At 42.8% G+C, this 25711-nt stretch overlaps 1 protein-coding gene across 2 annotated transcripts in view; it reads left to right on the plus strand.

The window, feature by feature from the left end:
- MED13L (mediator complex subunit 13L) overlaps positions 1-25711 on the plus strand; it is a 667498-nt gene that overhangs the window by 257015 nt on the left and 384772 nt on the right. For both annotated transcript variants that reach the window (XM_029619261.1, XM_029619262.1), the window contains exon 4: positions 18161-18244. In XM_029619261.1, coding sequence (XP_029475121.1) covers positions 18161-18244 — 84 coding nt within the window. The remainder of the gene's footprint in view (positions 1-18160; positions 18245-25711) is intronic.

Consider the following 25711-nt stretch of genomic DNA (forward strand, 5'->3'; position numbering starts at 1 on the left):
GCAAAGTGATGCACATAAGAAAAAGCAACTCAGTTTAGATACACAATATTAGATTCTGCATTAGGATTTAGGAGTCATTGTAGACAGTACATTTAAATTCTCAGCTCAGTGTGCCGTGGCAACCAAAAAATAAATCAGAATGCTAGCTACTCAGAAAGGCATGGGGAATAAAACAAAATTCCTTTGCATAGATCAGTGATGCAGCCACACCTTGAGTACTGTATACAGTTCTGGTCACCCCATCTCTAAAAGGATATTGCGGAGTTACAGAAAATACAGACAAGGGAAACAAAAATGGTTAAGAGGTTAAAACAGCTCTTATGAAGAAAAGCTAAACAGGTGAGGGCTCTTCAGCTTGAAGGGGAGATGATTGCGAGGGGGGGGGGGGCAATATGATTGAAGTCTACAAAATTGTGGGTGGAATAGAACAGGTAAATAGGAAACAGCTATTTACATTTCAAATAACATTAGGACTAGGGGGCACTCCTTTAAGCTGCCAGATTTAAATCAAATTGGAGAAAGTATTTTTTTACTCCATGCACAATCAAGCTGTGGTATTTGTTGCTTTGTTGCCAGAGAATATGATCAAGACAACTAACATAGCTGGGTTTATAAAGAGTTTGGATAAGTTCATGGAAGAAAAGTCCATAAATAATTTAACCAAGTGATTCAGGGAAACCCACAAGGATGTGAGCAACAAGAAATTGAATCTACTTTTAGGGATCAGCCGCTGTCTGAGGCAAAATGCTGAGCCCAATGGCCCTTTGGTCTGACTCAGCATGGTGTTTTTTATGTTCTTAAATGGGAATGGTTCACATTGTCAAATTGGCTTTCCAGTTTTCAAGCACAGGCACTGAATGAGATTGTTTGTTGATTCATGACATGACAGTCATATGTGAGAATTTGTTGGCCTTGTATTGATTGCTGTTAAAGATAACAAAAATAAGAATAGTAAAATAATACTTCCTTATCCTGCTAGACTATTCCAGACAAGTGGGTTTACTACTCACGCGCCCCCCCCCCCCCCCCTGCTGCTGGAGACAGAGGACACATCTTTTTATTCATGGCTTCATTCCTGGATGAAGGGAGGTGCAGCCTAAGCCCTTGCCAAAAGTCTTTGTCTCCAGAAGATGGTAGACATGTGTGGATTGATGCAGCAAGTTCCAGGTTCCCAGGGTCCTTGGCCCATGCCTCGGCCTGATTGAGCAGAGGCTGGATTGATTCTTGGGCAACAACCCTTCATGGGTTAATTCCCCCTGTTGAGAAGCTTTATAGCTTTATCTCTCAGGGCCTTTTGGTAAAGTAGGCTTCAGGGATAATCTCAGGTTCCTTAGTGATCCTGGTTGATTACCCCTTATAGACAGCTCCCAGATATCTCGGTGTGGTAGAGCCCTCTGGCAGAAGAGGTTGGTCCCACATTGAACTTCAGATATTTCCCCTCCTCTGTTCTCTCTGTCTCCCCTCTCGGAGTTCCCAGAGATGTGGTTACCTCCCCCAAGAGGTATTTTCCCCAGAGTTTGATGATTATGCACCAGGTCTTCTGCACTGTGCAGAGATCTGATGGGAGCTGTTTACAGTCTGATTCAGGTTTCATCTCTGCTGACTGTCAGGGCTCCACCAAAATGGCCAAGAGTGGCTCCAGGTGCCTTGGATTTCTCAGCTACCTCCGTCTCCTCTGATTCTCCTCGGGGATCAGGTATGGATAACTCTTCAGACTCAGATAATTCATTGGACACCTCAGAGGAAGGAGCATGCTTTTAAGAAGATGAAGGCCTCAATTATTAGACTTTTTAATAAGGAAGAGATGGCCTTTCTTTTGCGTCGCAGGTGGACCTTTGGGCCAAGGTGGGGTTGACGCAACCTGTAGGTAAGGACCTATGGGTCCCCACCATCAGCAGGTGGAGTGGGCTGATAGAGGCCGCTGGAGCTTCACCTATACCAGCCCTCGTTCCCCGTGGGTTGAGCCTTTGGGTACCGGGGCCGGCAGGACTTTTAGGTGGGCCTCTGTGTAAGAGTTGGTTCAGCCCAAAGATAGCAGGTGAGAGATGGTACAGTCTTACTCTGGATTGGGTAATGTCCTGGAAACTCGGGTGCCAATGGAATGGAGGCAGGCAGGGGACGCTCAAGCAAGAGCAGGCCGAAGCCTGAATAAACCACGTCCAGGGAGTAAGCTGGAGAAACGTCAAAGAGCAGGCTTGAGTCAGGGCTGGCGGCGATCCGAAGGCATTGGCAAGCAAGGCTGAGGTCTGATCACGGAGATAGTCAATGGTGTAGTCAGGCGAAGCAGAGGTCCGGGTCTGGAGACAGGCAATTGTGTAGTCAGGTGAAGCAGAGGTCCGGGTTTGGAGATAGGCAATGGCGTGGTCAGGCGAAGCAGAGGTCCGGGTCTGGAGACAGGCAATAGCGTAGTCAGGCGAAGCAGAGGTCCAGGTTTGGAGAGAGTCAATGGCGTGGTCAGGCGAAGCAGAGGTTCGGGCTTGAAGAGAGTCAATGGCGTGGTCAGGCGAAGCAGAGGTCCGGGCTTGGTCAGGCGAAGCAGAGTCAAGGTCTGTGTAGTCAATCCGAGGTTTGAAGCAAGGTAGGAACAAGGAGACAGGAACGAGGAACAGGAACACAGAGATGAGACGAATCTCTAGGAGGCAACAAGTACTCGACCAGCGAGGAGACCTGTTGCAAAGGTGCAACGCTAGGGAGCGGAGCCTGAGCTTAAATACTGTAGCTGGGTTGACGTCATCATCTGGGGCCGCGGCTAAGTTCCCGCTGCGGTCCCTACTTAAACATCAAAGGTGCGCGTGTGCCTTGGGAGGGGCACGATGCGAGTAGCAGCGTCTCTCCGCAGGCCACGTGGAGAGGCCCGACGAGAAGTGGCAGCAGGACTGGGACGCCAGGGAGTGCGGTAGGGCCAGAGGCACCAGGGGAGGCCTGAGGACGGAGCTGATGACCCACCCCTGCCAGCGAGGAGGAACCAGGAGCTGGAGTCCCTGTAGAAAGGTGAGGAGGCCGTGCTGCCGGTCTGCTGCGGGACAGCACACGTAACACTTTCTCAATACTCAAGGTTTTTTCTTAGTCAAGATGTCGGAATCTATGTCAGGAGATCCAATTTTGGAGAGAATTTACAAGTCTCTTACGGCTTTTCCTCCCCATGAAGCCTTAAAATGCATGGTGTTTGCAGAATGGGAGGACTTAAGGGGAATAAGGTTATTAACAAATTGCCTGCAGAGTATACCCCTTGCCTATAGAGGTTAGGGAGAGCCTCACTCGAGTTTCTCAGGTGGATGATCTGGTGCCACCTGTAACATATAAGACTACTATACTTGTAGTACGTAGTATATCTCTCAAGGATCCACTAGAGAGTTTAAATCTCTCCTAAAACAGGCTGCTTTGGCAGCGACATCGGCTATACAACCCTTTGTTTTTGGAGGATATGTTGCCCAGGTTGTAATTCACTGGATTCAGCAGCTTCCTGAGTGTCTGGAGTCAACACTTTTTGGAATTGGTTGTTGCCATTTTGGCAAATGCTGTGTTTGATCGTGTCAGGATCTCTTCTCGTTCAGGTGACCTCTGTGGTTGCAGGCCCAAAGACTCCTATGGTTGTCTAATTGGATTGTGAACATCACATCCAACACCTGCCTCAGTTGCCTTTTAAGGACAAGTTACTGTTTAGTATAGGGCTGAAAAAACTAATAAAGGATCTGGGAGAACCGAAGCCCCAGAGTCTTCCTGAGGATAGACCCTATTCTGGGTCTCAGAGTGCCAAAAGCCACAGTTGCTTTGGGGAATCCAGGCCAGGGGAGCAGTCCACCTTGCAGGGGAGAAGCTTTGACATCAGGCATTGCTTCTTTTTTGGGGGCCAAGAAGCCAAGGAGTAATGCCCCTGGGGTGTCTAGAGGTATTTGATCATCTCATGCAAATGTTAGAGATTTTACATTACTGTTTAATCTTTTACGTCAACATAGGCTGCAGAGGTTGATAAATTATTTGAACTTGGTTTAAAAGAAAAAATGTACAAGGCTATGCTTAATTAAAGTGAAGCTCATTTACCACCTTGAGCCTAGCCTTTTCTGTAAGCAAGGCACAGGAAACATATCTATCTTGGATCCTTAATGGTATGGTACTTTACTTGTGGATGTGGAAATGATGAATCTCTGTACTGCTTCATCAAAACTCATTGTACTGCTGAGATTTTGAGACTATTACTCTTATGATCTAGGGGGAAGGAAGGTGGTGATTCAAGCCCACCCTGAAAAACAATTAATTCTGTTTTATTTTTTTGTTAAATCTATTTGTTGAACACAAGCAGTTTTTCCTTAAAATGCCTGTTCCTGTATGTTTTTCTGAAGCTGAACCTTTAGGTCAGGGGTAGGTAAATATTGCCAAAAGTAGGTCTTGTTTTCTGGATATCCACAATGAATATGCATGAGGTATATTTCCATGTACTGCTTCCATTGTATGGAAATATATGTCATGCATATTCAGTGTGGATGTCTTGAAAACTAGACCTGTACATAGCACTCCAGGACCAGATTTGTTTAACTCTGTGTTAAGGCCTGGCAACATCACAGGTCTGAAACTGTAGATGAGGGCTAACTGGGGGCTAACAGTGCGCTCAGGCCGAGCGCACTGTTAGCCCCCAGTTGGATGTGCGTTTTCGACGCGCTATTTTTACCCCTTATACAGTAAGGGGTAATAGCGTGTGGAAAACGCGTGGTCACCCCCCTCCGAAACTAATAGCAACCACAACATGCAAATGCATGTTGATGGGCCTATTAGTTATTCCCGCATGATACAGAAAGTAAAATGTGCAGCCAAACCGCACATTTAACTTTCAGAAATTATTGCCTGCCAAAGGCAGGAGTTAATTTCGGCCAGCACTGGGAAAGTGTACAGAAAAGCAGAAAAAACTGCTTTTCTGTACACCCTCTGACTTAATATCATAGCGATATGAGTCGGAGGCCCTAAAAGTAAAAAAAAAATAAAAATAAAAAAAAAAAAATTTAAAATTAAAAAAAAATTAAAATTAAAATCGGCCCGCGGGTTAGAAGATGGATACTCAATTTTTCCGGCATTCGTTTTCCAAACCCATGGCTGTCAGCGGGTGCAAGAACAGATGCCGGTAAAATTGAGCGTCTGCTGTCAAACCTGCTGACAGCCGCTGCTTCTGTCAAAAAGGAGGCGCTAGGGACGCGCTAGTGTCCCTAGCGCCTCCTTTTACCACAGGCCCTCATTAGCATATTTTTTCTTACTGAATCGCGCACCCAGGAGAGTGGCCTGGGCGCACGTCGGGAGAGCGGGCGCTTGCCGGCTCTCCCGCGGGTTTTTCTGTATCGGCCAATTGGTATATAGAGTAGGATATGAGCACAGCATTAACACTACTGATCTTACAGCCAGTGGTGTAGCCAGAATTGATTTTTTTGGGTGGGCACAAGGTTAACATAGGTGGGCACAAGGCATGCAGGTCTACTAGTTGTTTTCTTACTGATAAATAATGCCATATACTGCACCCTAGAATGGCTTTCTAAGTAGTTTGCAACAGCCATTATGTGTCATGTATGAAACTTTAAAATAATTTACTTCAATTATTTCAAGTATAGAAAACAATCAAATCCAATCATATAATAAAACAAAAATTAATGTATTCTTTCATGAACCATCTTTGCAGAAACCCAGAAATCTTCATAAATACAATAAAATATAATTAATCATCAACAGGCTGGACTACTACTACAGAGAAACTATATGCTAGAAATACTCATTTCTGTCACAAACAGGCAAAACTGAGACCGACCCTTACCTAATATAGAAATTAGAGACTATAAATTAGAAACAGAAACATGCAGAAAAAAACAAAATAGAAAGCCTGAGAAACTAAAATTTCTGAACAGTGGAATACTTAAGAAAGAGCAAAATAAAAAAATATAAGAATGCACATTCCCAAAGATGACATATTTAAATTGCTAACATCTCTCTCTCTCTCTCTCTCTCTCTCTCTCTCTCTCTCTATATATATATATATATATATATAGATATATATTTTACCTTTGTTGTCTGATCTTTGTATTTTTCTAATCAGTTGGTCCTGGTCTCTCTCTTTCCCATTTTTTCCCTTGTCGCTCATTTCCTAATTCCTCTTCAGTGTCTTTTCTACTACTGTCTTCTTCCCTTCCACACACACACACACACACACACGCTTTCTCTCACAGACTCCCTCACACACTCAAGCTCTCACTCTCATATGCTCTCTCCCCCCCCCCCAGCTCACATTCTCTGCAGACACACATACAAGCTCTCACTTTCTCACCCCTCCCCAGGCTTATATTCTTATGCACACACAGACGCACATCCAGGCACCCATTCTCATCCACACACACAAACCCATTCTCCCATTCTCACCCATATATATACACATTCAAGCTTCCATCCTCACCCACATATTCAAGCTTCCATTCTCACCCACACACACAAACCCAGGCTCCCATTCTCACCCATATATATACACATTCAAGCTTCCATCCTCACCCACATATTCAAGCTTCCATTCTCACCCACATATTCAAGCTTCCATTCTCACCCACACACACAAACCCAGGCTCCCATTCTCACCCATATATACACACATTCAAGCTTCCATCCTCACCCATATATACACACATTCAAGCTTCCAACCTCATCCACATATTCAAGCTTCCATTATCACCCACACACATTCAAGACTCCATTCTCACTCCCATACACACCCAGGGTCCGATTTTCACCCACACACACACAAGGCTCCCATTCTCATCCTCACATACACATTCAAGCCTGTGCACAGTTTCCGCTTCCTCCCCCCAGAGCAGGAAGATCAGCTGGCCTCTCCTGCTGCCACTGGCCTCCTGCTATCTTCGGGCCGTATGGCCGACCTATCTTCCTGTTTGGGGGGGGGGGGAGGAGAGCGGAAGCGCCGCGCACAGTTTCCGCTTCCTCCCCCCAGAGCAGGAAGATCAGCTGGCCTCTCCTGCTGCCACTGGCCTCCTGCTATCTTCGGGCCGTATGGCCGACCGATCTTCCTGTTTGGGGGGGGGGGGGGGAGGAGAGCGGAAGCGCCGCGCACAGTTTCCGCTTCCTCCCCCCAGAGCAGGAAGATCAGCTGGCCTCTCCTGCTGCCACTGGCCTCCTGCTATCTTCGAGCCATACGGCCGACCGATCTTCCTGCTGGGGTGGGGGGGAGCGGAAGCTGTGCGCGGCGCTTCCGCTCTTCTTCCACCCCCCCCCAACAGGAAGATCGGTCGGCTGTACGCAGGAGGCCAGTGGCAGCAGGAGAGGCCAGCTGATCTTCCTGCTCTGGGGGGAGGAAGCGGAATCTGTGCGCGGCGCTTCCGCTCTCCTCCCCCCCCCCCCCCCAAACAGGAAGATCGGTCGGCCATACGGCCCGAAGATAGCAGGAGAGGCCAGCTGATCTTCCTGCTTTGGGGGGAGGAGGTGGAAGCTGTGCACTGCGCTTCCGCTCCCCCCCCCCCCCCCCGCAAACAGGAAGATCGGTCGGCCATATGGTTGTAGGACCGCTTCCCCACGTGTGCCATGATGGCGCGCCAGGCATGGGTTCTCCTCTTCACTGTCGCGGGGATGGGATCCCGCGACAGCCTTGCAGTTCTGGTGTCAGTTGGGTGGGCCTGGGTCTAAATTGGGTGGGCAGCTGCCCACCCAGGCCCACCCGTGGCTACGCCACTGCTTACAGCAGAGAATTCTGGCTTTGATGTCTCCCAAAGACAGTTTATAGCCTTCAACAAACTTTGCACAGGGCATAAATGATGTGGCCACCTCCTCTACAAGTAAAAGTTGAGAGATTACCCAAAGTTACTCACGTTTATAAAAAAAATAAAAAAATAAAAAATTGCACTGGTTATCTGTTATAAAAAGAATAAAGTTTAAAATACTTTTATTGATTTTTAAGGTAATCAGGAGGAAGGGCCCAAATTATCTATCTGATTTGATATTTGTATATGTGCACTCATGCCAGCTCCAATTGTTGAATGTGTCGGGTGTAAGGCAAGTGCAACTTCATGAAACTAGAACTTGGACTTTTTCTGTAATCTATCCAATAATGTGGACTGCCTTACCAAGGGAATTGCATTTGATTATATATATCAAACTAGTTTGTAAATGATTAAAATTACTATTATTATTCTCAGAAATCAGAGGGTAGTTCTCAATGAATACATGAAAATGTTTTAAGCACTTTGTATATTTATTTATATTGTCTGCTCTCACTTTTAATGTTGTGACGTAATCTGCGTAGAATGATTGGTTTTGAAATAAGCAGACAATAAGAATTTTTAAATAAAATAAATAAAACTGCATCTGTCATTAACCTGCCCATTAATGATCTGTTGTGAGAGGCACCTCATTTTTCCACTTGGCATCTCACAAGGCCAAATGGATTAACAGACTGGAAATTGAAAGTAAGAATTTTCATTTTATATGAAAGAAGATTAACACTTCTGCAAAGCTCAAAGCAAAGCTGAACTAGTGTAATGTGATTATATTATACTGTTATTGAAAACTCTCTTCCAAACCAGTTTTGACAGACTTTTAAAGTACAGTAGACAGTGAATGAAACCCTGGGATGATCTGGTTTTATTTTCTTTAAAGCTCTGTCCCATGGTATGTTTGCACTGGTAGCACCACTTCGTTAATTAAGAAAATTAGACTACAATCGCAAAACAGCTGGAATGTTAACTGGAATGTTAAAACTAGAAAAATCCTAAGGATTGCAGTGTTCTTACTGACACTGGTTCTTCCCAGATTACAACTTAATTTTTCTGATACAGGGATCAGAACTGCCATTGCATTAAGCAGCTATTTAGAACATAATAGAACATTGAGAACTGAAGTGTTTGATGTGAAATTTACAGCTAAAAAGTCACATAATTAGGTAAATTGGAAAGCATAGTTGATTCAGGTCAAACAGCAGCAACTCTTCCTGTGAAAAGGCAGCAGTGCAAAATTACAATAGGCCCTAGAACACCAATATATCTTGAACTGGGGGAAAAAAAATCAAGCTGGATTACTACAGATCCCTACATGAAATCTACACACTAGTAGAATACATTTTCTCAGTCACGCATGCAGAATATGGACAGACCCTCATCAAATACAAGGGACCACAAATTAAAACATTGCAGACAAAAAATGACCTGGAAACCCTGAGAAACCAGACTCTGCATCCAGTGTAACATTGTAAAATTGAAACATGTATTTCCTCCTATATTGAACAAAATATAAAGATATAAGATATGTATGTTCCCAAAGATGACATATTCCAGTCACTAAACTAAAAATGTTTTTTCTTCCTTTGCTGTTTAGACATATTTTTCTAATTGCATTGGTCCCAGTCTCTCTCTTCCACTTTCCTCATTTATTTTCTTTTGCCTTCTTTTCCAGGATCTCCTTTCCATTCTCCATTTATTCACTTCCTCCCTTATATCTTTCTTTGATCTTTCACTTTCAACTCTTTTCCTTCATTTCTTTTTTCTATTTACTCATAGCTAGATTTCACCCTTTCTTCTCAATATTTTGCACTCATTTTCCCATCACCTTTCCATCTTCCATTTTCTCTCCCTTCCCAGCCCATCACTACACTCTCTCATTCATTCCACAGCCTACACTCCCTATTTTCATTCCCTCTGTCTGTACTTGCCCCTTCTCCAGTCCTTAACTACTGTCTCTAACCCTCTCACTAGCCTAGCTCCTCTTATTAATCCTTTCCCCTTGCTCCTAGCCCCTTTTTTCGTTCTTATCCCCTACCTAGCCTGTTAATTCTCTTTAAACTACCTGCAAGACCGATTCCTACTCTCTTGCTCCTTTCGCAAACCCATTCCTTTCTTTTCTGATCTTTCCACAGCACCACTCCCTATCCAGTGTTTTTCACATTCTCCTCTGTGCTCCAGGTCATTCATACCATCTCTTGATTCTTCCCCTTCTCTTACCCCCCATCTCACACCCTCACTCATACCTCCAACCTGTCTAACAACCACAACTCATACCACGCAATTGCTGAGTCCCCTACTATCCCTGATAAATCCCTGCTCAGTCTGAATCCCTGCTTCTTTCACTATTTCCAAGCTCACACTCTCCTAACCAATCTCAGAATTCCTGCTGTTCCCCATCTCTCCAATTTTGGATCCCTGCTCTCCTAAATCCCAAATCCCTATTCTTCCCCTCCCACAAATCTGAGTCCCTGCTCTCTTCCTGTTCCAGCAGCCCCCATCCTTGTGTACCCCAGCTTTCCCACCCTATACCCAAGTCCCCTCTTTTCTGCCCACCAATTTCTGAATCTTCACACCACTAAATTTCCAATCCCTGAGTCCTCTTTATTTATTTATTTATATTATTTTTTATATACCGACATTCGATCTGAGATATCACATTGATTTACATTCAGGTACTGTAGATATTTCCCTATCCCCAGAGGGCTTCTAAGCAATCTAAGTAACACTGTCTCTCTTTTGCTCACCACCCTCCCCTCTCCTAGTCTCTTCTCAAGGAGTATCAAATCTGTTTACTAATCCTGCCTCCCTCCCCCTTGGTTCTTTTGCCCTGCATGGGCCTCTAATCGTCCTAACTGTTCCTCCTGCTTCTGGGCTACGCCTGTTTTTATCCTCTTATCAACTGCCCTCCCAGTTCAAACAACTGCATGGGCAGTAGGAGAAAGAGAAGAGGAGCAGGCCAAGCAGCAGGAGAATCAGCTGGGTGCTGAAATACAAGGCAAAGGGAGGCAGGACAAAAATGAAGCTCATTGGGGAGACTGGCCCCATAGACAGAAAATTGAGTGTATTGTTAAGCATAACCTGTTCCTTTTGCTAATGGAGGGGAGGGAGTGAGAAAAACTGGCTCTGTTCAGTATCTGCTCCTTCTGCCAGGTGGCAGATCACCCCTAGAGCCCTTTTTAAAAATTGGCATTATATTGGCTATCCTCTAGTCTTCAGGTACAGTGACAGATTTTAATGATATGTTACATGTTAACCGGAGCAGATATACAAATTGATATTTGTTTCAGAACTCGGGGTGAATACCATCATGTCCTGGTGATTTGTACCTGGTGTCTATCCATTTTCTCTGATCCACCCTTCAGTTTAACAGTGGTTTGCTTCACTTTCTCTTACTTTAAAGAATGATTCGAATGTCTAAATCTTCCTGACATCCTCTTCAGTAAAGATCAAAGCAAAGAATGAATTTAGCTTTTCTGTGATGGCTTTGTCTTTTCTGAGCACTCCTTTTATTCCCATGGTTATTTAGTGGTACAGGTGACTTCCTTGCAGACTTCTTGCTTTTGATGTACTTTTTCTTAGTAGTTTTTGTCTCTGTGGCAGGCTTCTTCCCAAATTCTGATTTGGTCTGCTGTTTTAATGTTTAGTATTTACATTGCCAGTGCCTATGCCTTTTCCTGTCTCCTCATTTTGACTTGCTTTCCATTTTTAAAAAAAAGCCTTTTTGGCTTTAATAGCCTCTTTCACAGCACCATTTAACAGTGTTGACAGCCTTCAACCTTTTTTCATGCATGGAATAAGTTTTATCTGATCTTGAAAACATTTTTTTTTTTAAACAATCTCCATACCTTTTGTAGATTATTAACTCCTGCAACCTTCTTTCTATTTTCTTTCATTTTATCAATCTCCCTTTTTAAAGTTGAATGTTACTGAAGTAGTGTTTCTTAATATTCTTATCTTAGAGATTAGATTAAATTTGATTGCACTATGATCACTGTTGCCAAGTGGCCTCATCACTGTTACTCTTTGCACTAGGTACTTCAGTTCATTAAAAACTAAATCTAAAGTAGTTAGTTTTCTCAGTGGAGAAAGATAAACACTGGAATATCTCAGGCATTTGTACTGGGACTGATGCTGTTTAATATGTTTATAAATGATCCGCAAAAGGGAACGACGAGTGAGGTGATCAGATTTGCAGATGACACAAAATTATTCTAAGTACTGTGAAATCACAAGCAGATTGTGAGAAATGCTGTGGAAGGCCTTGCAAGACTGGGAAATTGGGCATCCAAATAGATGAAATTTAATTTGGACAAGTGCAAAGTGATGCACATAGGGAAAAGTAACCCACACTGTAGTTATATAATGTTAGGTTTTATATTAAGAGTTACAACCCAGGAAAAGGATCTAGACGTTATCATGGACAGAATACTTTGAAATCCTCTGCTCAGTGTGTGGCAGCAGTCAAAAAAACAAACTATTAAAAGAATAGAGAATAAAATGGAGAATATCATAATAACTTTGTGTCGCTCCATGGCATCATCGCAGCTAGAGTACTGTGTGCAGTTCTGGTCACCGCATCTCAAATATGATTTAGCTGAGCAGGAAAATGTACAGAGAAGGGCAACCAAAATGATAAAGGGGATGGAAAAGCTCCCCAATGAGGAAAGGCTAAAGAGGTTAGGTCTGTTCAGTTTGAAGATGACACAGCAGAGGGGGCATATGATAGGGGTCTATAAAATCATGAATGAACTAGAAGGGTAAATGTGAATAAATTAGTTTTTTCAAATATTACAAAAACTACATCATTAAGTTAGTAAGGAGCACATTTAAAACAAATTGGAGAAAATTCTTTTTCACACAATGCACAGTTAAGTTCTATGATTTATTGCCGGAAAATGCAGTAAAGAAAGCTAGCATAACTGGGTTTTAAAAAAAGTTTGAAAAAGTTCTTAGATGAGAAGTCCTAAGGACTTAAGATTTGCCTTACTGCATCAGACCAAAGGTCCATCAAGTCCAGCATCCTGTTTCCAGCAGTGGCCAATAAGAGTAGATTTCCACAAGTCCACCTTAATAATGGTTTATGGACTTTTTTTCCAGGAACCTATCCAAACCTTTTTTAAACCTAAGTACTCTATGGGTACACTGTCACTCAACTAACAGCTTTTACCATATTATCTGGCAATGAATTCCAGAGTTTGTTTTGAGTACAAAAATATTTTCTTCTATTTGTCTTACACATATTACCTAGTAACTTCATTGTGTGTCCCCTAGTCCATAAACTTATTAACCAGATAGACTTGGGAAAAGCCACTACTTACAGTATTCCTGGGTGTAAGCAGTATGGAATCTATTTACTGTTTGGGATCCTGCCAAGTACTTGTGACCTGAATTGACCACTGTTGGATACAGGATACTGGACTTGATGGACCTTCAATCTGATATTGTATGGCAATTAAGTTCTCTTCTCATTGATTCCAGAACTAGCTGCTCTATGAAGCAGTCATTTATGGCATCTAAAAATGTTACTTCCCTTGCATGCCTTGATAATTTATTTATTTTATTTTTACTTATTTTTAGGTTTTTATATACCGCAGTATGGGCAGAGGTCTGACCGTTAAAGCGGTTTACAATATAACATTCATAATAAAACAAAGCACTTTACAATCAATACATTAAAACATCAGTTTAAATATCACATAAAAATATATTAGATAAAAATGTTAGCTTTAAAATGTGTATATTGGTCTGATAAGAATTTACACAATCAATACTGGGGTAATTAAAATCCCCATTATTATTATGTTGCTAAAATTATTAACCTATCTAGTGTAAGCATTTTACAGTCTTTCATTATCCTGGTTAGGCAGATAAAAGTATGCTTCTACTGTTATACTCTTCCTATCTATAGAGATTCCTGAGTGCAGTTTTTTCCCTGTTGAACTTTTATCCTATTTGACTCTGTGCCATCCTTAAGATATAGTACCACTCCACCCCCAATTAGATGTGCCCTGTAATTTAAAAATATTTTGTCTTCTGCTATCACAGTATCCCATTGGTTATCTTCTTTCCACCAGGTCTCTTAGATGCCTATTATGTCTATATCTTCATTAATTGTGCCATACATTCTAACTCTCTAAACAATATGATCGCCAATCATAGGGCTAGATTTTAAAAGCCCTGCGTGCGTCGGCGCACCTACTTTGCATAGGCCGCCGGTATACGCAAAGTCCCGGGACGCACGTAAGTCCCGGGGCTTCGTAAAACGGGCGGGAGGGGGCGTGTCTGGGGCATGTCTGCAGTCCAGGGGCGTGTCTGGGGTCAGGGGGCGGTCCGGGGGCGTGGCGATGGTTCGGAGGCATGGCGATGGTTCGGGGGCGGGCCGGGAGGGTGGTCGCGAGTCCCCCGGCACTGCGGCCTGTGCCGGGGATGCCGAGGCGGCGCGCGCAAGTTACTCCTGCTTCAAGCAGGCGTAACTTGCACAACAAAAGGTGTGGGGGGGGGGGGGGATTTAGGTAGGGCTGGGGGGGGGGGGTAGATAGGGGAAGGGAGGAGAAGGTGGGAGGACGTGGAGGGAACGGAGGCAGGCTGCTCGGCGCGCGCAGGCTGCCGATTTTGCGCAGCCTTGCGCGCGCTGACCCCGGCGTACTTTTTAAAGATCTACCTCATATTGTTTAAACTTTTGACATTTGCATACAGACAACTAAATCTGTTTCTTTTTTTATCGCTAATCACAATTCTTCTTATCGTTAGCTATTCAGGTAATTTTGACATTTTCCTATTTGTCTGCTCATTTAAATCTACTGAGCTACTTCATCTTTTACTGCCTCCTCTCTGTTGAGAAATTCTGATTTATTTGTTTTAATAGTATCCTTTGAAGGTATCTCATTCCGAACTATGAACTTTGAGTGATTGTTGGTTTTCCCCCAACAATCTAATTTAAATGCTGCTTTATCTCTTTTTTTTTAATTGTTCGTGTTAGCAGTGCAGTTTCATCCTGTAAAGATAAAGCCCATTCTGTCTGAATAGGTTATCCCTTCCCCAAATTGTTGCCCAGTTTCTAACAAATCTAAAGCTTTCCTTCCTGCATCATCTCAACCATGCATTGAGACGCTGGAGCTCACCCTGCGCCAGGGCCCTGCATGTAGAATTGGAAGCATTCGTAAGAATGCTACCTGGAGGCTCTGCATTTCAATTTCCTACCTAACCCCAAATTTGGCTTCTAGAACCTCCTCCTGCATTTTCCTATGTCATTGGTACAAACATGTACCACAATAACAAGCTCCTTCTCATAGCACTCTAAAATTCTATGATAGGAATTAGATTTGTAGAAAAAGACAATGTAGTCAATAATCGAAGCAGATATCAACAGAAATTCTCAGTCAAACCATGCAAAGGATAATATTGAGGTTATTTTTGTAAAATGCCTTTTATCTACACTGGCTTTCTTTAATATACAGCGGACTTCTGCCCTCCTTCCATCCATTGTATACAGCTGTACCCTGTGAAATTAAAAGGAGAGCCCAAGGTGAACTGACTGCGCTATTAGGCTATGATTAATGACATGACAGAAAATGTACTGGCTGTTTTTGTTGATACTCTGATGAAGTAGTTATTAATGAAATGAGGATGATTAGTGATGCTATGACATGCAGATTCTGTCACATTTACAGCTTCTCTATTAATGAGAGGCAAAAGCATCAACTTTAAAGTGAAACTAAGACACACCATAGGACTATTAATGCTGGCTGCTTTGTCACTTTTCTCTCTGTTACAAAGTTTCATCCAATTACATTTGCGCAGAGTCAAGTAGAACAGATTACACATACAGCTAATGAACGGAATAAGTCCCTGGAGTTCTGAATTCTGACTTTCTTCTAAGCTTCCACCGGTAGATGATACATCCCAGAATAAGTATTCAAATCCATAATCATGATTTATTCTGTTTGAAATATATATTTTGACAGGGCTGGAAAAATGTTAAAAATCCTTGGTAATAGCAGGAATGTTTAGGAGCAGGGCTGGAATCGTAAAATCTGGTTCTTGAGTGCTGCAAGAAGATGTGATTTTCAAAATAGGAAAATTAACCTAGTTCTTGAATCAAATACATACAAATAAACATTGTGAATATTTATGTTGGAAAAACAGAAAATCAGTTTATGCACAAGTATTGGGGTTTGCCATCCCAGAGCCAGGAAGAGAAAAACTGATACCCTATTTCACCCTACCCCAGATCTATTTTCACATGTTATCTCCTCTTTTTTTCCTCCATATTCCTCCTCTTTTGTTCCTTCTGTGCTTCTTTCTCCCTGTGATCTCTTGAGGCCATGCCAGGAATGGAATCAGGAGATCAGCAGCCTAGAAACGATGTGTACAATTCTTCTCTTCCCTGGTCACTTCCCATTTAGAAGAAAAATCCAATGGAAAGGGGAGCAGTACAACTGAGGGCACTCTGAATTGCCTTGGGCTGCTGGTCTCCCAGCTCTGTTTCTGCATCTCCCCTGGGGAGGGGGGGAACGTGTCGGGGCATGCCGCGGCCAGCGTGCCATGGGGGGGGGGGGGCGGCGTGTCACGGCCGGCGCGTCATCGGGGGCGGGGCCACGGCCTCCGGACCAGCCCCTGGACTGGACCAGGGCGCGCCAGCGCAAGTTACGCCTGCCTTGGGCAGGCGTAACTTGTGCAACAAAGGCGGGGGGGGGGGGGGGGTTAGATAGGGCCGGGGGGTGGGTTAGGTAGGGGAAGGGATCTCAAAAAAGATATAATTGCGATGGAGAAGGTACAGAGAAGGGCTACCAAAATGATAAGGGGAATGGAACAGCTCCCCTATGAGGAAAGACTAAAGAGGTTAGGACTTTTCAGCTTGGAGAAGAGACGACTGAGGGGGGATATGATAGAGGTGTTTAAAATCATGAGAGGTCTAGAACGGGTAGATGTGAATTGGTTATTTACTCTTTCGGATAGTAGAAAGACTAGGGGGCACTCCATGAAGTTAGCATGGGGCACATTTAAAACTAATCGGAGAAAGTTCTTTTTTACTCAACGCACAATTAGACTCTGGAATTTGTTGCCGGAGGATGTGGTTAGTGCAGTTAATATAGCTGTGTTTAAAAAAGGATTGGATAAGTTCTTGGAGGAGAAGTCCATTACCTGCTATTAAGTTCACTTAGAGAATAGCCACTGCCATTAGCAATGGTAACATGGAATAGACTTAGTTTTTGGGTAATTGCCAGGTTCTTATGGCCTGGATTGGCCACTGTTGGAAACAGGATGCTGGGCTTGATGGACCCTTGGTCTGACCCAGTATGGCATTTTCTTATGTTCTTATGTTCTAATGGGGGGTGGAAGAAAAGTTCCATCCGAAGCCACTTCGATTTTGGAGCGGCCTCGGAGGGAACCGAGGCAGGCTGCGCGGCTCGGCGTGCGCAGGCTGACTATTGTGGGCAGCCTTGCGCGCACCAACTCCAGATTTTAACAGATATGCGCAGCTACACACAGATCTATTGAAATCCGGCGTACTACGTATACACGTGTGTAGTTTTATAAAATGTACCCCAGAGTGTCTAGAAAAATACCCTATTCAAAACAGCTGTATTATAACTGAGGTAATATGTCCTAGTAGCGTTCACCTCAGACAGTAGTAGAACTGGATTGTAAAAATGAATTTTACCCGGACATGAGAATAGAGAAGAACATTGGAAATCCTTTCTGATTTTGAAATTAGAATTTAAAAATACACTAAGTTAAAAATGATGAAGGTTCTTAGAGATTTCCTCCCACAAGAATGCTTTGGAATGGTACTACAAATCTTAGTGTTTTTACAAATCGATTTTTGTAACAGTTAACTGGTGGCATTAACTAACTCATATGTTCAGGCTTTGCAATTGTTGCAAAATTCTACTGCCAGAGTGTTGCTGAGAATCCCGCTGTTTGAACATGTTACGCCAATTCTGGTGTCTTTTCGCTGTTTACCAGTCAAATGGAGAAAACATTTTAGATTGCTTGTTATAACTCATAAACTATTGTATGGAGAGGTAAAAGTGTATTTTAGCAAATTATTTTATTCCTTATGTTCCTAAAAGGGTATTGTGTTCTGCAGGGAAAGGCTTGTTAGCAGTGCTGCCTCTGCGTTCTGCAAGATTACAGTTGACTTGAGAGCATATGTTTTCATATGCTGTCCCTGAATTATGGAATGGTTTGCCTGTAAGATATACGAGAGGAAAAGGTTAAAGGCCATGTTTTTTAGCAAAGCATTTTATAAAATGTTATTGAATCATTTTTTACTTATGTATGTATGTAATGTATATTTTTAAATTGTGGGTGTTTTAATGCTGTAATCCACTCAGAACAAATTTTGGAGATGCGGAAAATGTCTTGTATAAACAAAATAAATAATTGGTGCTTTAATTGCTTTGTAGGTGTCTGATGGATAAAAGCTTTGTAAGGATAGGAAAATGGTTCATTAAGCCATATGAAAAAGATGAGAAGGCTGTCAACAAAAGGTAAGGATGTTGCTTCTAATTCTCAGCAATGGTGGTGGAATCAGAGAAAATGTAAAAGTTACTGCAATAATTTGGAACATAACTATCTGTGGTGGTTGGTTCTTGTAGGCTGACCCTTTGAAATAAATGGGGCTTTGTTCATGTGCTGTAGGGAGTGTCTGTAATGGGTCCCCTCTTAGAAATAATCAGTGTTGTGTTTGACCATTTAGGACAAGGATTATAAAATATTTTATGAGATGGATATTCAGATTGTGCAGAAGATTTCCAACCATCCATGTGCATATATTCTGTGTACAGATGTCTGGAAACCCCATCAGCACCTGGAGGCATTCCATCTGGACTTGCATAGAAAGCTTTTATTGTAAAAACTTCTCTTCCTCATTTTTGCTTTAGAAAAAAAATGTAGCAAAATGAAGAAGAGAGTTATTGTCCAGCGAATTGAATATGACTGCCTACTGGACAATCTGCTTTAAATGCAGACAGTTCTCAAGTAGTCTTCCCTTGAGGTTGCCAGCAGTGCTGGGAACACTCATATTTTCTACCACTATAGTAGTAAATGAGGTATGAGTTAACCTGAGTCAATGACTACTCTTCTGTGTCTGCTGATGCAGAATAGATGTTGCTTGCCTTGTGGGTAGTAGTTTCATGTATGATATCTGAGGATATGCTTGGAGCTAAACTGTATTGTTCAATTGGATAGGCACTTTCATGTAGCAAGGCAACAGCTTTTTCTTTGTTTAATCATGAAAATGTTCTTTAAACACACTTTTTTACACATACATAGACACTCGCTGCCCTTTTCAGGAGAAGGGGAGGGAGAACAAATGAAAGAGCCAAAGGCCAGAGGAGAGCAGGATGCTTAGGATCTAACCATAAATACGTTTAACAATATAATACATTTAGCAATTTTGTGCTGAAGTAGCATGTAAACTATTTACAGAAGGTGTACAGAATTTGGTAACAGGGGTAGGTGCAGAGGGTATGATAGCGGGGGGGTGGGGGGAACATGGCTAAGTCGACTAGGTCAACAGGCGCGGGTTCATAGTCTAGTCTGGGTAGGCTTGTCTAAAGAGTCATGTCTTTAGTTTCTTCTTGAACCTATGGGGGCAAGGTTCTAGCCAAAGAGTAGTGGGGAGAGCGTTCCAGTGCTTAGGGCCGGCAATGACGTTATTAGGTCATACATTTAAAACTAATAAGAGAAAATATGTTTTTACTCAACGCATAATTAAGCTCTGGCATTTGTTGCCAGAGGATGTGATGCAAGTTATTAGAGTAGTTGCGTTTAATAAAAGCTTGGACAAGTTCCTGGATGAAAACTCCATTAATCATTATTAAGGTAGGCTTGCAGAAATCCACTGCTTATTCTTGAGCTAAGCATTTTGGAATCTATCTACCCCTTGGGATCATGCCAGGTACTTGTGACCTGGCTTGGCCACTGTTAAAAACAGGAGACTGGGCTTGATGGATCTCTAGTCTGAACCAGTATGGCAAATCCTATGTTATTATGACTTACCCCTCTTCCCCCATGTTGGACAATAGTCATCATCATCTTGGCTGGTAGGGCCTGAGAAATCCTGCCAGTCTTTCTACTTCTGCCAGTATGTGTATCTTCTGCTTCCCGGTGGTAGGGCCTGAAAAGCCTCACCAGTCTTTCATTCACCACACATGAAAAATATAAATACATTTTCCTTGGAGTTCTGGATAAGGACAAGAGAAGTAAAAGTATGGTGGCTTAGATGCAGCTCACAGGCTGCAGTTTGTGGACCCCTGCCTAGTCTGAGCATTTGTGATAGCATCCAGCTGTATGACTCTATTTCCTTTCATACAATAAAGGCAAATCACCTTAATGATGTATTTATTTTTATTTTTTAATGTTATCTTTACATTTATACCTTGCCTTTTTCTTAACACAAATGTGTTTCCCAAAGTGACTTAGAAAGTTAATGATTCATAAATAGAACTCTTAAACAAATTAAAATATACAAAATATAGTTTTTATATATTCAATAAATAATATACAATACATTATATTCTAAATAAAACAATACTATACAATAAAATCAAACCCTATCACCCAGCTCTTCCTCCGTCCTTATTCTCATTAGGAAGTTAAAACAATTGAGTCAATAAGGTTACACAGTAAGTTATATACAGTACCTGAATGTAAACCAATGTGATATGTCAGATTGAATGTCGGTATATAAAAATAAATAAATATAAATGCACTTAGGGGCTATCCAGTCTTTTGCACCAAGTGCCACATGTATAATTACCTACCTATTTGTGAGAGGTTATTTGTGTGCACCCATTACAAAGAGCTCCTGGATCTCGGAGAACGAGTTTGATCTCTGGAGGCCAGAGTGATAGACCTGGAGAAACTGAGACAGACAGAATTATATAGAGGAGACCTTCAGGGATATAATAGAGCAGTTCCAACTCTAGTCTAGCAGGTCTTGTCCTGCTTTGGTGGAGCAAGTTCACTTGGCAGGAGACCCTCCCCCCCCCCCCCCCCCCCCAAATCCCCTTGGTATGGTAGAAAGTGATCCTGTTGCTAGGACCTGCCCTCCATTTGTTTTTATCCTCTCACACCAAGGATGTGTATTTAGGGGTTTGTGCCCAGGAGGGAAGGGTTAGGATGGCCATTGTAGTGAATGAGACAGGGAAGTAGGTGGCTGGTGGGCATGCGGATCACTTGTTAACTTGCTTGCCTGGTGCTGGGGAAGAGTCAGCTGGTATGGTATGTGTGAGTACTGATGACAGTGCATAAAGGAGGTTCTGGAGGCTAAATGTAGGTTATTGGATAAGAAATTGAAATCCAGAATCTCCGAAGTTACATTCTCAGAAATTCTGCCTGTTTCACGTGCAAGACCCCAGAGGCAGACTGAGCTCCAAAGTCTCAATGCATGGATAAGATGAGGGTGCAGGGAAGAGGGTTTTGGATTTGTTTGGAAATTTGGAGCATTTAGGGTAGGAGTAGCCTATTCTGAATCAGGCTGGTGGTGCTGACTTTTGAAAAGTAGAAAGAATAGTTTTGAAACTAGAACATGTGGGAAAGCCAACAGTTGGAGGGAGATATATTGACAAACCAAGTAAATTAGAATGTCCCAGTAGAGAAGTGGATGTGAAAACTGAAAAAAATCCCAGATATATCTAAATACAGAGCACATAGATACAAATGACTTTAAACTGCCTGTATCTTCTGATAATAAGTAGGTTGTGGGTACATTTAAAAATAGAAATACAAATAAGATGCTTTAAAATATATGTATGGAAATGCCAGAAGTCTGAAAAACAAGACTGGAGAATTAGATGTATAGCATGTATAGCACTAAAGGAAGATATAGACATAATACGCATCTTAGAGACCTTGTAGAATAACTAATGGGACTCTGATACCAGGATACAAATTATATCAACATAGCAAAGCAGATAAAGTTGGTGGAGATGTAGCAACATAGCACAGAATAAGGCAGAATAAAAGTTTTGCAGGAAACAAACTGCACTCTGGAATCCTTATGGATAGAAATTCCAAGGCTAAAACAGTGTAGTAGTGGGGATATTTTCCCACCCACCTGGCCAGGATGAGGAAACATACTGTAAAATGCTAACAGATTAGACTGGCTAGTAAACTGGGAACACAATAATAATGGGAAATTTCAGTTATCTAAGTATTGATTGACTAAATGTTACATTAGGATATGCAAGGGAGGTAAGGTTCCTTGATGCCATCAGTGACTACTTCATGCAGCAGTTGTTCATGGAACCAGCAAGGAGGAACTTTATTAGATCTATTTCTACAAAGAGTGCAGTATCTGGTGCAAGAGAGAGAAGGGTAGTGGATCCAATTGACAGCAGTGATCATAATGTAATAAAATGTGACATCACTACAATAGTATTTATTTTTTTATTTTTTTAGATTTATATTCTCCTTTATCCACAAAAAAGACACTGATAAAATGAGGACATTTGTTAGAAAAATTTAAATGGCGTAATATGGAAGGCTAAAAACTTGCAAGAGGCATGGACATTGTTTAAAATTACCTTCCCAGACAAAATGTTTTTGCATTAAAAAAGTGTTACGTGTGCTGTCCACGGTAGACCTGCTGCATGGCCCCCTCATCTCTCTTCTGTAACTCCAGTGCCTGGTCCCTCATCTCTGGCGGAGCTAGGCCACCAGCTCCGTCCTCGGGCCACCCCAGGTACCTCCGGCTCAGCTACAGACCCTGGTGTCTCCAGTCCAGCTACCACTGCTACTGTTCCATGTGGGGCCTCTCCATGTGGCCCGCGGAGAGGCGCTGCTACTCGGCGCCGCGCCCCTCCCTAGGTACGTACGCACTCATTGCTGAACCTTAAGTAGGGCCCGCGGCAGGAACCGAGCCACGGTCCCGGATGATGACGTCAGTGGAGCACTGGTACTTAAGCCCAGGCTCCGCTCACTAGCTTTGCCTTTGCAACAAGTCTCCTCGCTGGTTGAGTACTCGTTGCCTCCTGAGAGATTCGTCTCTTTCCTGTGTTCCTGTTCCTCATGTTCCTGATTCCTTCATCCCTGCGTTCCTGCTCTTCAGCCCATCCTCGGATTGCTTACATGGACTTTGACTTTGGTTTGCCTGACTACGTCATTGTCTGTCTCCAAGCCCGGACCTCTGCATCGCCTGACTACTCCGTTGTCTCTCTCCAAGCCCAGACTTCTGCATCGCCTGACTACTCCGCTGCCTCTCTCCAGCCCAGACCTCTGCTTCGCCTGACTACGTTTGACTATCTCCGTGATCAGACTTCAGCCTCGCTTACCACTTCTCCAGATTGCTGCCAGCCCTGACTCAAGCTTACTCTACGACACCTCTTCAGCCTATGTCCTGGACTTGGCCTATTCAGGCTTCGGCCTACTCTTGCTCAGACGCCCCCTGTCTGACTTTGTTCCTTTTGCGCCAGAGTCTCCGGGACACTACCTCGTCCAGTACCAGACTGTACCATCTCTCCACTGCTGTTTCTGGGCTGACCTAGATCCTTCCATCGATGACATATGGAGGCCCACCTAAGTCCAGCCGGCCCCAGCACCCAAAGGCTCAACCCGCGGGGAATGAGGGCTGGTATTTATTGGTGAAGTGCCAGCTGGCCTCCATACATCAGCCCACTTCACCTGCCGACAGTGGAGACCCGTAGGTCTCTACCTACGGGTTGCGTGAACCCCACCTCGGCCCAAAATTCCACCTCCGGCGCAACAAAAAGGTTGAAGAAAAATCAAATAACTGCTAGCATGGTTTAATAGTATTGTGAAAGGGGCAGTTAAAGCCAAAAGGGCATCATTCAAAAAACGGAAAGCAGACCCAAATGTGGAAAATAGGAAAAAGCATATGCACGTTCAGGTTAAATATAAAAAAAAGTAATTAAGCAGGCTAAGAGACAATTTGAAGAGAAGCTTGCCATAGAGGTAAAAACAAGTAATAAAAATGTTTTTAAGTATATTCAAAGTAAAAAGCATTTGAATGAGTCAGTTGGGCTGCTAGATTACCAAGGGGTAGATATTTAAAAGCCATTTAGATGAATAACTCAAAAGTTATCTGTCTAAATGGCTTAAACGGCATATTGAGCCTCTTATCCAGCTAAATTATAGCCATATGTGTTGTTTACCGGCTATAATTTAGCTGGATATAAAAGGGACATTTTGATGGCATTCTGGGGAAGGGGTCCCATTATCCAGCTAACTTACATAAATATCAGGTATATCTGGCTAAGCTAGCCACATAACTTTAGACCTGCTGGAAGCTTGGCAACTACGATGCAAGCATACGCCTCCATAATGGCAGAGGCGTCATTGGAAGCGTCAGGCCCGGTTTGCGGTAGCCTCCTACCGTGATCCTGGACAGCAACTTTAAAGGTACAGGGTGGAGAGAGGTGGCAGGGGGAGAAGGGAAAAGGTTAGGGTGGGCATTGGGGGGCGGGACTCTTGCCCGCGATATGTCAATTTTTACGTCTAAGGGGAAGTTGGAGCAAGGGGTTGAGGAAGGGATTCTCCAGGCACACAAGTTTTGTTTTGTTTTTTTTAAACAAAAAATGGACTGTTTTGAGGGGTGGTACGTTTGGCTCATAGGGCCTTTGCAGCTCGGATGGGAGGGAGGTAGGGGACAGGCCGTGATATGTTTTGTTTTGTTTTTTTAAAAGGGAACCTAACTTAACCGGATAGATTCTGTTTTTGGAATATATCCAATTCGGTGTAAATTTGTATGGCTAGCTATAGCCTGATAACTATACATAACTCGATATTCAAAATAATTTTGTCCGGATAACTTGTCCACTAAACATCCTACTGAATATGAACCCCCAAAGGGTGAAAGGTGCTTATGGCGGACAAGCAAATAATAGAAAAATTAAATTAATTTATTTCTTCTGTCTGTATTGAAGAGGTCATACCCACAGGGGAAACATTTTTTGATAGTGATGACTCTGAACAACTAAATGAAATCACTGTAAAATTGGAAGATGTAATAAATCAGATTGACAGACAGAGAATAGCAAATTGCCAGGATTGGGTGGTATATACCCAATAGTTCTGAAGGAACTCTAACCTGAAATTTCAGACCTGTTTCTGGAGTTTTGCAAAGTATCCTTTAAAACAGCCTAGGTACCAGAAGACTGGAGGGTGGCCAATATGATGCCAATTTTTAAAAAGGGCTTCGGAGTGATCGAGAAATTATAGACCAATAAACCTAATGTCAATGCTGGGTAAAATGGTATAAGCTATTCTTAAAAAGGGACGAAGGGAAACATTATGGAGAGAGAAGCATGACAGCTAGCTCAGTCTGCTGAAATACAAGTTAAGTTGTGCTATACTATTCTTACCACTTCTGAAGAGCAGAGCTAAAGTTGAAGAAATGATTTAGCAACTTTTGATATGACAAATAATGACAAATAGATAAGCATTTATTTATTTTTTTATTTTATTTAGCCATTCTTATAATCCTTTATCTCCTTTCTTGTGATTCACTAGGAGTACAATTAATATATCCATAAATTTCACAAAACAAAACCTGTAACACAAATTTCAATTTCAACAATAAATAACCTCATAAGTTAAAAACATTATTAAAATAAAATGCCTTCATCTGGTTTTAAAACACCTTATTACCCTGAAATGCATCTCTCTAGGTCAGAGCTTTCCAAACTGTGTGTTGGGACACGTTAGTGTGTCGCCTGCAGTGTGCAGGTGTGTCGTGCAAGCCCGGTCAACTCTGATGCGAGTTTGGGCTTTTTTTTTTCTAGAGATTCACTTTTTTTTTTCAGTTTATGGGTTGCTTATTATTGGGTGATTTTTGCTGTCAATCGCGTTTTTTTGGGGGGGCTTGGTGGGTGGAACGAGCCCAGCCATCCTTGCATTGGCTGCTGCTGCCGATGAGGCCTGGCCATGAGGAGTGCTGACTGCAAGCAGCAGTGTCTGGTGATCATGGAAGGGAGTGAAGCACTTAACTGGCA

This window comes from Rhinatrema bivittatum, chromosome 11 (genome assembly GCF_901001135.1).
Source record: "Rhinatrema bivittatum chromosome 11, aRhiBiv1.1, whole genome shotgun sequence".
NCBI classification, from domain to species: Eukaryota; Metazoa; Chordata; class Amphibia; order Gymnophiona; family Rhinatrematidae; genus Rhinatrema; species Rhinatrema bivittatum.